The 13,103-nt window shown below is 40.3% G+C and overlaps 1 protein-coding gene across 7 annotated transcripts in view; it reads right to left on the reverse strand.

The window, feature by feature from the left end:
- DPB2 (DNA polymerase epsilon subunit B2) overlaps nucleotides 1–13,103 on the reverse strand; it is a 32,469-nt gene that overhangs the window by 4,450 nt on the left and 14,916 nt on the right. For 6 of the 7 annotated variants that reach the window (XR_016085742.1, XM_088903965.1, XM_088903966.1 and 3 more), the window contains 5 exons: nucleotides 11,043–11,147; nucleotides 10,842–10,922; nucleotides 10,625–10,755; nucleotides 10,427–10,521; nucleotides 10,220–10,322 (listed from right to left, as the gene is read on the reverse strand). Coding sequence is in view for 6 of the 7 variants with exons in the window: in XM_088903965.1 (XP_088760091.1) it covers nucleotides 10,220–10,322; nucleotides 10,427–10,521; nucleotides 10,625–10,755; nucleotides 10,842–10,922; nucleotides 11,043–11,147 (515 nt within the window). In the remaining variant the exon portion in view is untranslated. The remainder of the gene's footprint in view (nucleotides 1–10,219; nucleotides 10,323–10,426; nucleotides 10,522–10,624; nucleotides 10,756–10,841; nucleotides 10,923–11,042; nucleotides 11,148–13,103) is intronic. The other variant, XM_088903967.1, reaches the window with a different exon arrangement.

Consider the following 13,103-nt stretch of genomic DNA (forward strand, 5'->3'; position numbering starts at 1 on the left):
CTTCCTCTTATTTCTGGCCGGCTATACTGTCAAGATGGTATCAGAGCCGGAATACTGACTAAAGAGAGCAAATCGAACAACCTTTACTGAGAGAACAGATCGAACAGACTTGCTGAACCAGGGCGGAACAGAGATCTGAATCTGGACTGAGGAAAACAGCTCTACAACTGGTACAGTTCTTCCGTTTTCTCTTCTTTACCCTCCTTGGTCATGTACCAAGTGAAAACCAAATGAATCTGGGCTGCTGAATGCTGTCGGATCTGTATACCTCTATTTTTTTTGGATCGTGTGATCCTGTTCATGTGTTAAGACGACTGTAGGTCAAGGATGACCTGTCATCTCAATAATTTGACTTGATTATAAGTGATAAGGATCTCTCCTGCTGATTAATGGCTTTAGACATTCTTGAAGGCTGGTAGGTTGGGACTGTTAAAACCGTACAGGTCTGAAATCTGCCGAATATTGCCTCTGTTTTGTCCTGAATTTGGTACTGTTTGTGCTCAGCCTGTTTTTAAACCCAAGTGTGTGGGTGTGGACTGAGTGGAGCATTGTTTTGTGGAGTAAGGAGGGGTCCTAAGTCCGGTGTTTGGGACTGATTATCTGTTTTGACCATGTCGTCTGATAATTCTGCTACTTCAGAGATTTTAGGGAGCCACAATGGAGTGAGTGGGGGAATGGATATGAGTTTTCCCATGGTTGTTTTTCCCTTTGATGGTCTGAACTACCTTGAGTGGTCTAGGGGAATAAAACTCTACATCACTGCTAGGGGGAAAATAGGATACATCAATGGGAGAGTGAAGGAACCGAAGTATGGAAGTGCTGAATATGATAGGTGGAACCAAGAGAATAGTATGGTGATGTCTTGGCTCTTGGTTTCCATGCTGCCACAAGTAATGAAGACTTTTATGTGGGCTGAAACTGCTTGTGAGATATGGGAACAAGCGAAATCCACCTATTCAGAGCAAAGACACTATGCCAAGATATATCAACTGCAAGCTGAATCCTCTACTTACAAGCAGGGGGAGAGGAGTCTCTCAATGTACTATTCTGATTTGCATCGATATGGAAAGAACTTGATCACTATCAGAATGTGAATTGGAAGTGTGATGAAGATGCAAAGGCATATAAGTCACTTATCTCAGCAACGAGTTTTTGCCTTCCTCCTAGGGCTGAATCCTTCGTATGAGTCCATCAGGGTGTAGATCTTGGGTAGTAAAGACTTGCCATCAGTTCAGGAGGTGTATGCCTTGGTGCAGTCAGAAGAGAGTAGAAGAAGTGTGATGAATGGTGTAGAAGGGGAGTCAGTTGCCCTAGCTGTCCGGGGAAATTCAGATACAAATGTCGGAGGTGGTTTTAAAAAAGGTGACTCTCAGAAAAAAACTGATGATAAGAGCAAACTTTGGTGCACTCACTACCAGAAGACACGACACACGAGAGATACATGTTGGGATCTCCATGGAAAACCTAAATGGGCACAGGATTTGGGTAAGAAGTCAACACCTGATCAGGGCAAGAAACCAGGCCAGCAGAATCAAAAAAGGTATAACTCAGCTAATATGGCGTCAACAGAGACTAGTCCTTGGTAACTCAAGAGAGGCATCCCAGTTCTGACCCTAAGGAAGATATTATCAACTCCTTACGTGAACATTTGGAATTGTATGGTAGGACTCTCCGCCAGATGGATTCTGGTCCTACTCCCTCTACCCTGTTTGCGTCTACATCAGGTAATGCTGCCACAGCCTTCCATGTGTCATCTCCTACCACTGATTCTCCTTGGATTATTGACTCTAGAGCCTCAAACCACATGACCGGTAAGTCAAATTTGTTTCAGACATATAACCTTCTCTCTGGGAAAGATAAGGTAAGACTAGCTGATGGTTCTTTTTCTACCATAGCTGGCCGAGGTACCATACCTCTCCCACTTGGCCTTACCCTTCCTAATGTACTGCATGTTCCAAAATTACCTATTAATTTGCTGTCCATTAGTAGTCTAACTCACTCCTTGAACTGCTCAGTCACTTTTTTTCCGTCTTCAAGTGTGTTTCAGGATTTGGCCTCGGGGAAGACAATTGGTAGAGGAAGCATGGTGGATGGTCTCTACGTGTTGGAGAATAATGTTGGTCTTGTGGCTACAGAGTCCATGAGTTCGTCAAGTGAGAGTCAAGCCTATTTATGGCATAGTCGTCTAGGTCATCTTTCTTTTGAGTCATTAAAGGTTATGTTTCCAAAGTTGTTTGAGTCTTTGTCAGTGAGTCAGTTACAGTGTCAGACTTGTCAATTGAGTAAGCATTGTAGAAGTTATTTACCTCTGCGAAATAAAAGATCTGAATTTCCATTTCATATTGTTTATTCTGATGTTTGGAGCCCTGTTACTCTACCTACTGAGGCTGGCTATAAGTACTTCATTACCTTGATTGATAATTATTCTAGATACACTTGGGTTTACCCTATGCGATCTCGAGATGAAGTGCCAAAAACTATGAAAGATTTTCAACGCATGGTGTTCACTCAGTTCCAAACGGAAATCCATATCTTCCAGTCAGACAATGCGAAGGAATACTTCCATAGTGATCTCACGGAGTTTTTTGCTTCGAGTGGGTCACTTCAGCGAAGCTCTTGTGCCAGGACACCCCAACAAAATGGTGTGGCTGAACGAAAGAACCGCCACCTTCTCGAAGTAGCTCGTGGCTTATTAATTCATATGAATGTGCCAAAACGGTTTTGGATGGATGCAGTCTTGTGTGCTACACATATCATCAATCGCATGCCCTCTCGGCTACTAGAGTATAAGGCCCCAAATCAGCTTTTGTTCCCTACAGCCCCGTTGTCCACTATTCCGATGTGTGTTTTTGGGTGTCGTTGCTTTGTCCATAACCTGTCCCCTACTCGCGGTAAGCTTGATCCTCAGGCTATTCCTTGTGTTTTTCTTGGTTACCCTTTATCTCAAAAGGGGTATCGCTGCTATGATCCCACCTCTCGCAAGTACTATGTCTCCATTGATGTATCCTTCTTTGAGAATCAACCTTTTTTCTCGGTTTCTCCTCAGGGGGAGAGTAGGGTTGAGGAGAAACAGGCGACTCAAACTCAACTACCTCCTTTACCCGATCCTCCTCCATTCCGGGTTTTTCATTGTCGCCATAAAAGTCAGTAGAGTTCAAGAGTCGTGGAACCTGACACTATGCAACCAACATCATCGGATTTACCCGAGGCAGATCCGTCTCATCAGCCAGGTACACTTGCTCCTGTTGATATGTATGTTCCTCTAAATGTTGATTCACTTGTCATCGATGATCTTAATATTCCTATTGCTAAGAGAAAGGGTGTTAGGTCTTGTACCACTAATCATCCTATCTCTAATTTTGTGTCCTATGATCATGTTTCACCTTCATACCGTGCCTTCCTCTCTTCTGTGGACAATGTCCCCATTCCTAAGAATGTGGCAGAAGCTTTGTCTAAACCTGAATGGACAGATGCAATGCAGGAAGAAATTGATGCTTTACACAAAAATGGCACTTGGGAGTTGGTAGACCTTCCTGAAGGGAAGGAACCAGTGGGTTGCAAGTGGGTGTTCACAGTGAAACACAAGGTTGATGGAACTGTTGAAAGGTACAAGGCTAGACTGGTAGCAAGAGGCTTTACACAGGTATATGGAGTGGACTATGCAGAGACTTTTGCTCCAGTAGCCAAGATGAACTCTATCAGGATTCTTCTTTCATTGGCAGCAAATCTTGACTGAGAACTTCACCAATTGGACATCAAAAATGCTTTCTTGAATGGTGACTTGGAAGAGGAAGTGTACATGACCCAACCCCCAGGGTTCTGTGCCAAAGGCAGTGAACAAAAGGTGTGCAGGTTAAAAAAAATCTTTATATGGGTTGAAACAATCACCTCGGGCTTGGTTTAGTAAGTTCCATTTAGTAGTTCAACAGATGGGGTTCAAACAATGCCAATCAGATCATACTCTATTTGTGAAAAGAGGTGAAGGTAAAATTGCAGCCCTTATTGTGTATGTGGATGACATAGTGATCACAGGAGATTAGGAGGTTGAAATACGGAGACTAAAAAAAATTCTTAGCCACTCAATTTGAGGTGAAAGATCTAGGCCCCTTACATTACTTCCTTGGAATTGAAGTTGCCCGCTCTCACAAGGGCATCTTTATTTCCCAATGGAAATATGTACTAGATCTACTAGAAGATACAGGCAAGTTGGGGGTAAAACCAATTGATTCACCAATTGAATCTAATCATCATCTGGGAGACAGTCAGGGAGAGTTTTTGAAAGATGTGAAGAAGTTACAGAGACTCGTGGGAAGACTTTTGTATTTGTCTATGACCAGGCCTGATATTGCCTATGCAGTGGGTGTCCTTAGTCAATTCATGCACAACCCTAGGACAACTCACTTTGAAGCTGCAGAGAGGATCTTGAGATACCTCAAGAAGTTTCCCGGATATGGTTTGTTGTTCCAGAAACATGGTCACTTAAAGGTGGAAGTATATACTGATGCAGATTGGGCAGGAGCAGTCAATGACCGAAAGTCTACTAGTGGATATTGTGCCTTTGTAGGAGGAAACCTGGTCACATGGAGAAGTAAAAAACAAAGCGTGGTAGCTAGATCTAGTGCTGAAGCAGAGTATAGAGCGATGGCTCATGGGGTTGCTGAAATCATGTGGATAAGAAATCTGTTAGGTGAACTGGGTATTGCAGTGAGCAATCCTATGTCACTCTACTGTGACAATAAAGTTGCCATCAATATTGCTGCTAATCCAATCTTGCATGATAGGATGAAACACATTGAAGTGGACAAGCATTTTATCAGAGAGAAACTTGAAAATGGAGAAGTGTGTACACCATATGTCAGCTCAGAAGAACAACTTGCAAATATCCTCACCAAAGGTCTTCATCATGTGCGACACAAAGATTTGTGTGACAAGTTGGGCATGATTGACATCTATGCTCCAACTTGAGGGGGATGTTAAAATAATTTAGTTGTTGGTGTTAGGGTCTGTTTGGCTAGTTAAAGTGTTTTTTATTTCGTTTTATACTTCTGTTATGTTTGTTATTGTAGTCAGGGGCACAAGGGTCTTTTCCCTTGTTATTTTTGCCGCCGAATATATATTATAATAAAGGTTGGCGCCACCAGCACTATTACATTGCAAATTCCTTCTCTTCTCTTCTCTCTTCTCTTTTCTCTCTTCTTCTTCTCTTCTCTTCTCTTCCTCTTATTTCTGGCCGGCTATACTGTCAAGAATGTATTAGCATGTTCTTTTCTTTTCCAGAAATTACCATGGTGAAAGCAATGTGACACAGTTTTTATAATTTGTGAAACATGCACAAGTTGCATATATAAATAAGCAGATAACCATATTTATTGGTAGTCCATGTGACATAAGTTGGTTCAGCCTCAGCCCTGAGCTTGCTTCCAATTACTTCCTGAGTTTCTATCTGCGAATGTTTCTGTGACAGTATCCCCACTTATTTCTCACCTCCATCGTTCTTAATCTTACCTTTCATCTGATGTCTTCCTTTTAACTTGTCTGTGAAGCTGTCTTTCCCATGTTGAACCTAGGTTAGAAAAGCCTTGCACTTTCTTGTATCTCTTCAGAACTAACTAATCCTGATGAATTTGTTTTCCTTTCCAAATTCTGAATCCTTTCAAACCTGCATGATAACCCAGTGGGTGGTCCATCCTTTACTAACTGCCCTTCTTAAACCTTATCCTCCCCGTAAACCTAACTTATAGTCTCCCTCCCTGTTTTCCTCATGGCTTAAGCCAACCCCCTAATAGTGTTTCCCCTTAGTTCCCGCCTATCAGTCTGTTCATTCACAACTCACAAGAGAACAACTCTCTACTCCTCAACCCCCTAACTTTGGACCATGCGGAAATATGGTTTTTTTATTTTTTTTAAAACTTCGGTTTTTGGGTAGTTTAATACCCATATTTTTCATTAAAAAATAGTGGGGTCCCGAAACACCTGTAAACAGGCGTATCGGGACCCAAAAGATACAATACCATACACCCGATACGGGGCATATCGTATCGATTTTTTGAACCTTGCCCCCTAATAGTGTTTCCCCCTTAGTTCCCACCCGTGAGTCTGTTTATTCACAAGAGAACAACTCTCTACTCCTAAGTGGGGCTAGATCTTCACATTCTACCTGGTTTTTCCATTTTATTTATCCTTGCAGGTGACTGTTTTCTTTTTGCTTGGCCTCAACTGAAGGAGAGATACAGAAGAAGAATCATCGATCCTCGCAAAGGAATGGCAGACCCTAAAGGAAAAGGAATTCTCAAGGAAGATCAGGACAAACAAGTGAGTCTGTGTTTTGCTCAGATGCTTGTAGAAAAAGTGATCATGAAAAGAAATCAAATGGAAATGGAAATGACCAAATTTACAAAAGAGAAGAATGTACTTGCACACCTCCTAAAAGGTAGAATCTTTCCACAACTCAAAGTATCAGCAGAGATTGTCGAGAAACATGCAAAAACAATCTGGAAATTGAAAAACCGGGTACATATCAAATTTATATAAGGTAGTCAGATCGAAATCTACTTCGAGGACAGTGATGAAAGAAAAAAAGGTGTTGGATGGTGGCCCTTGGTTCTATAGATCAAGTTGGTTTATGATATCCCCCTGGACATACAGTGAAGACGGATCTATAGAAGAAGTTTACATCCAGAAAGTTTGGTTGCAGCTGCACTTGATCCCAAGAGCAATAGTCAAGGACTCCAGATTTAAAGCTTTGAGCATGATGGCAAGAGACATAGTACCCAACCAACCTCCTAATCCTGCTGGACATTTAATACAAGGGCTATACACAAGAGTTCAAGTATTTATTGACATCAGGAAATCCCTGCTCACAGGACGTTCATAAATGTAGATGGGCGAGAAAAATGGGTAAGATACTGTTACGAAGCACTGACCAAGGTGTGTGCACACTGCAGACTGTTAGGCCATAGATGGTATAGATGTAAAAGAATTAATAAACCCCTGGAGGAAGCAAAAATAGAAATTGATAATACCGGGGGAATGGCTCAAGCATAGTTGTCAAGGCGACACCTAGGTGACAAGGCGCCCTTGGAGGCTCACCTCACCTAATCACCAAGCAGTTTTCTATAGCATGTTATAAAAAAACTTTTATATTCTTAATTTTTTTAGGTTATAATTATAAAATAGACATTTTTAAACTAAAATATTCATTTTGTTTGTTTATATACTAATTTCTTTTTATTATTTTCTTATTTGTTAGGGTTTAACCAACACAAACATTGCTAAATGCTGTATTGAACCCTCAAAGACTTCAAAACCTGAACCAATAAGTAAGGAAGAACATAAAATGTTGTCCAATCAACACATTTTCTTCTTTTTCTTTACTAATTTTGTGTGTTTATATACTAATTTCTTCTTCTTCCACCTTTTCTTTTCTTCTTTTCCTATAACAGAAATAGGGGTTCAGCCCCTATATTTTTTTTAATTTCTGTTCTTTCTTCTTTTTCTTCTCATGAATATGTTGGAATATGTTGATTTTCTATACTTTAACATGAAGTTTATACTTTTCTTATGAAAATTATGGAAATTTATTAAGGAAATATGATTATGGAACCTAGGAACTACCCTAGGATACATGTTTTTACTTAAAAAGTCCATCGCCTAGGCAACAAGGCACCCCCCATCGCCTAGCCTCGCCTTAGTGCCTTGAAAACTATGGGCTCAAGCTGACTTCAATTCTGATAAACAACAGAAAACAGGAAGAATGTCATAGACCATTGATTAAGACGAGTGACAGAGGCTCTGATGAAGATTCAAAAGATGAAGACAATCTTGAAAAACACAAATGCCTGGAAGACCAGTTGGCGACCATTCTCCAAAAAGAGGGGGGGAAGGAAATCCCAGGCAACACTGATGATTCAATCGGGCAACTCGGACAAGTCGACTCAAAGGAATCGAAAAAGGAAGTTGGAGACTGATGATAGTCTGTGTCTAATAGGTGTTGTGTATGAATCCCCTGCTCCATAACAAGTAGCACCACCAACAATCTCTAAAGAAGGAAGGTGGAGAGGCCTCATCAACAACTGGTAGCCATGCAGAGAGGTAAGTCCAAGTGTCGCCACCCACAAAAAACCATTTATGACCCAAAGTCCAAGGCCATAATACAAGTAATAAATAATATGGTGGAAATTTTAACAGCAGATGGAACTCGATCTAGGATTCCCCTTCCCATGTTGACAGAGGAAGTTCTTGAAACAGAGGGGTGGGTGAAGCTATTTACCAACCCTCAGTATTCAATAATGACCTTGGAAATCATTTGGTGGAATGAGACCATATATATGGTGTAATCTCTCCTTGGCTAGAACAGTCACATTGCAAGCAAGGAACCACTGATCATGGAAAACTGGGAGGATATTTGTGGAGAACTAGCCCCAACTACAATCGATACCTTTTTTATCAATAACTACAATCAATACCTTGCCAATGGAATCATTAGGGAAGTCTGTTGACTGGGTACTTCTTTGGCTTTGTCCATATTTTACATTGTAACCCCTACTTCATTTAAGCTTATATCGTTTTCTTGTCTTACTCGCTCTGATAGAAATAAAGATGTTCTTAATCTAGAATGCTAGGGGTTGTAATGGCCCCCATACCTTATGCTTCTTGAGAAAACAAATTAAACAAAAAAAAAACTGACTTGATTTTCTTATCCTAACCAAAACTAGAAAATCTAAACTCAAAACTCTCATTTGATCAATGGTGTGGATACCTGGCTAGAGGACAGTTAGGAGGTCTATTCTGTGGATGGAAATCTAGCATGTTTGTGCAACAAATTGTAGCATCCGAAAGAATGACAATTTTGAACATAAAGAATGGTTCTTTAGAACCAGAGCGGTGGTTGTGCTTAATATACAGGTATCCAGTAAGATCCAAAAGCAAGATTTTGGAGTGAGCTCAATGAACTAATTGGAGACAAATAAAACTGAATGATGGTAGGGGACTTAAATGACATTGTGGAAATTGAGGATTATCAGGGTGCAAGAGGAGGGACAAACAGAATATCAATACCCTTGACCCAGATCATAAACAAACACTCACCAAAAGAATTAGAACTAGTGGGTGCAAACTTCACTTGGACAACTAGATAAAAAAGGGTCTTAAATTGGTCAAGGACAAATTAGACAAATGTCGAGTTACTCCATAATGGCATAACCTTCACCCAGAAGCATGCATAGAGGCTTAAAAGAACACCTCTGATCATACCATGCTCCTCCTAAACACATCACCAAAAACACTATCGGGACCTAAGCAATTCCACTTCTTACCTACATCGACAAAAGAGGAAGAGTGTAAAAATAATCATTGAATGACAATGGACTGATCAAAACTCCCATAACAAGTGTTAAAGCTGAGAAAGTGCAAAAGAGATTTGAAAAAGCATAATAAAGACAGATTTGGCAAAACATTGAAGAGAATCTGAAAAAAAATAGAAGAAAAATTATTGGCCATGGAAGAGGAAGGATTATCAAGTGCAGATAATGAAAGAAAACTAAAAAATAGTATGAGAAATAGTTGTTGCGAGAAGAACAGCTGTGGAGACTAAAATCAAAGGAAGTTTGGTTGAAAGAAGGTGATAGAAACACCAAATGACAAAATCTAATAGAAAAAGAAATTAACTTGACTATCTAAAGAAGGAAAATGGAGAGAATATGGATTTAGAAGAAATTGCTAGGGCCTCCCAAGATCAAGCCATCCAAATAAGTGGGACCATGCAAGATGAAGAGATGGAAATGCATGAACTGACCCAAATAAAAATATCAAAAGAGGAAGCTGATGAGCTTACATCTCCACCAAATGATGAAGAAATTGTAGTGGTGAACCAAATAAAAATACAAGGGAGTTATTCTCAACATTAACTTAAAACCAAAAGCACACTTTTTTGAGATACATTGGTCATTTTCTCCAAATTCCTAAAATCCGGAGAAATAACCCGCCTCCCTATTTAACCTGTAAATGCCACAGATACCTTTTTCTATGACAGAGATAGTTCTACTGGTACAAGAGATTTGTATTTATTATTTTTCTAGACTATCTATTTCAAACCTTTTATGTATAATACAGTTTAACATTGAAACAACTGGTATAAGAGACAATTAAATGAACAATGCAGTAAAGCAACAAGTGTTTTTTATCCTGTTTTGAGTTTGTATGAAACATGATAGAGCCCAACCTGCAAGGATTACTTGAGAAGATTGCACTAGGAATGTGCTTCTGGAGCTCCTCAGTCAGATACTTTGGCAATGCACACCTCGGTAGGACAGTTGATGGGCCTGCTAAAATGCCAATGTAAGATGTGGTTTAGGAAGACACTTGCATGTACACAAGGAATATTTCAAATGAAAGAAATCATCTAGAAAAATGAAAGAAGTTGACATACCTGCATCATCAGGACCTGGAACAAACAAAAATTGACTGTTTTCTTTTAGCCGTTGATGAGCCCCAATCATTTCCCCAAGCTTTCCAAACTGTTGTCTGCATATGGAACTTGTTAACCCTGTTTTTCTCTTAAAAACAAGACAATACATCCTATCGGGAAAAAAGTTAAAAAGAATGCAGGATTTGGAAGGGTTCTTACCTGAGACTCGAGAAAGAATGAAAGGAAAGGTTGCATGGACGAGAGCAGAAATTCCCCATCAGAACAAATAAAGAAGGAACCACCTCCACATTCTCATAACCATCAAGGACAGTGGCTAACTTTGTCATAGTCTTTTCTACGGATAATACAAATTTGTTGGCTCTAAGAATAAAAAAGGTTAATGATAAGAAGCTGGAAATATAAGGTAGTAAATTACCTCTTCATTGTCTAGCCAAATGTCAGAGAGGATAACAAACATGTCATTCACTGCCTTTTTTTCCAGGCCTGCAAGTCGGATCTATTGGAAGTTAAAAGGAAAACCATAACACTACTATCAGTTACTCCAAAAGTCTTTTGAAAGGACAGCTAGAAATAGTTCAACACTTATTGATATTGTTGAAGGCCCAATAAAGGATACAGTTTCTTCCATTGTAAGAACACCACTGCCAAAGAAGTCAAGACCCACAAGCAATGCAAGTGAATCTTCTCTATCCTCTAAAGGGGGAAATCCACATGTATTAACCTACATAATATATCATGTATCAGTATCTTGCAGGAGTTATGAAGAAGCAATTGACACAGTGAATAAAATGTTGAACCATATTTCAAGAAATCATTTTAACAATAGCTCTAAAAGCTCAAAAAAAGAATTCTGTATGTTTGTTATTTCGAACTTCCATGGGTAACATCAGGAAGAAAAGATTTGGTGCATTAGATCACTCTAAATTGTAACCACTTAGACGAGTGTTGAGTCCATCTAAGCTTTATGTTTTAAATATGTTTACTTTGAGAAGTCTGTTCGCAATCATTCTTGGAAATCCAAGTATACTTTCTAGATTTGTGTTGAGTCCATCAAGATCTGACACTTTTTTATCAGTCATAATCTAGCTTGACAACAGCATATAATAGGCAGACATGAAAAAATGCATGTTTGAATTCGCATGCTACATATGTGATTTGTAAATTAATTTGGTTATGCAGTCCACTATATGTACATAGAGGAGCAATAGTGGAGGAATGTATCATTGGAAAGGTTCTGGAGTTGAGAATTATCTTTCTAAAAACACCACCTCTCAATTATTGTAGCATTTCTACTAAAAACACAATCTCTCTCTCTCTCAATAGTTTGACATGCTTGGGTTCAATCAATAGGCATCTCCATGCGGACTTCTCTAATATAAATTGTTGTTCCCTTTTCATCAATCTGTCTACCCATCTCTGTGCTGATTCATGGATCATCCATCAAACTTCGATCCGTCTCGCGGGACTTCAAGAACCAGGAGGATATTTTTCCCTTAATCTGTGTTTGAAGATTGAGAGGCTGATTCTTCATTTTGAAGTCAATGGTCATTGAGAAGGAATCTAAGACTTCTAGAGAAATATCCATGTTGATAACTAATTAGCAAATAGGAATTGGTATAACTAATTAGCAAATATCCATGTAAAGATGTTTTGAGGTAGATCTCTTCGGAAAGATCAGAGGTGGGAGGAGATGGGAAGCTAGGAATTGGTACAAGGGTGTAGAGAAGGGGGCGAGGAGGAGACCGAACTTCTCTTACAGTAAGGCGGTTACGACTGGAGTTTGGCCGAATTTTGGGCAGTCTGAAATCAAGAAGGTGGAGGATAGACAAATGATATTTACAAAGTCCCAAGGCGTAGAGGCCAGAAGGAGATTCTTGAGAGATTGCTTGGTGGGAAGATTTCAGTGGAGGGTGGGTTTTCAAGTGGAAAATTGGGTAAGTAGATGTTAGGAGGCGGAAGGAGTGAAAGTAAAGAAATTAGTCGATGACCTCTTCCTGTTCATATTCTCGTCGAGATCAGCGGTGGCTTGGATCCTTAAGCAGGGTCCATGGCAAATGGGGAGAAATCATCTCTTTCTGGACTAGTGGAGGGCAAGCGCTAGCTGCTTCTATCCGGAATCAAGCGAAGATTCAGACCGTTCAAAAACCATCTAGGTGAGGGTGTATGGTCTTCCTCTGATACTATGGTGCCCGAGTGTGATCAAGAACATAGGGGATGCTTGCAGTGGTTTCGTGGAAACCGATTACTCCCCTGAGGAGATTTCAACCTATGAGTGAGTTCGAATGAAGGTGAAAAGGTCTGGGAAGATTCCTAAAAAAGTGGAGGTTGTGGGGGAGTCGATATTTGAAATCTGTATTTGGCATGAGTCACTGCCGACGGTCCGAAGTTGGACGCAGGAGATTCATGAGAACAGTCAGTTCCGATCGCAGGGAAGGAGCTCGGAAATCTCTAACACGGTGGTCCTAGAAGACGAGAGAGAAAGCTCATTGCCGCAAGAGTTCCATAAAAGGTCATTGAGTTTCAAACCACCACTGAGTAGCTTGTCGGAGGTCAACTGAGGGGAAGAAGATGGTCGTGGGATCAATCTGATCCATCCACAAGCAATTCCGCTGGACGACCAGGATCGTCCTCAGGCTGAGTGCTTTGAATCTTGCACGCCAGAATTAATGAAGGGAAG

Source organism: Nelumbo nucifera, chromosome 4 (genome assembly GCF_055504915.1).
Source record: "Nelumbo nucifera cultivar China Antique chromosome 4, China Antique-T2T, whole genome shotgun sequence".
Classification (NCBI taxonomy): Eukaryota; Viridiplantae; Streptophyta; class Magnoliopsida; order Proteales; family Nelumbonaceae; genus Nelumbo; species Nelumbo nucifera.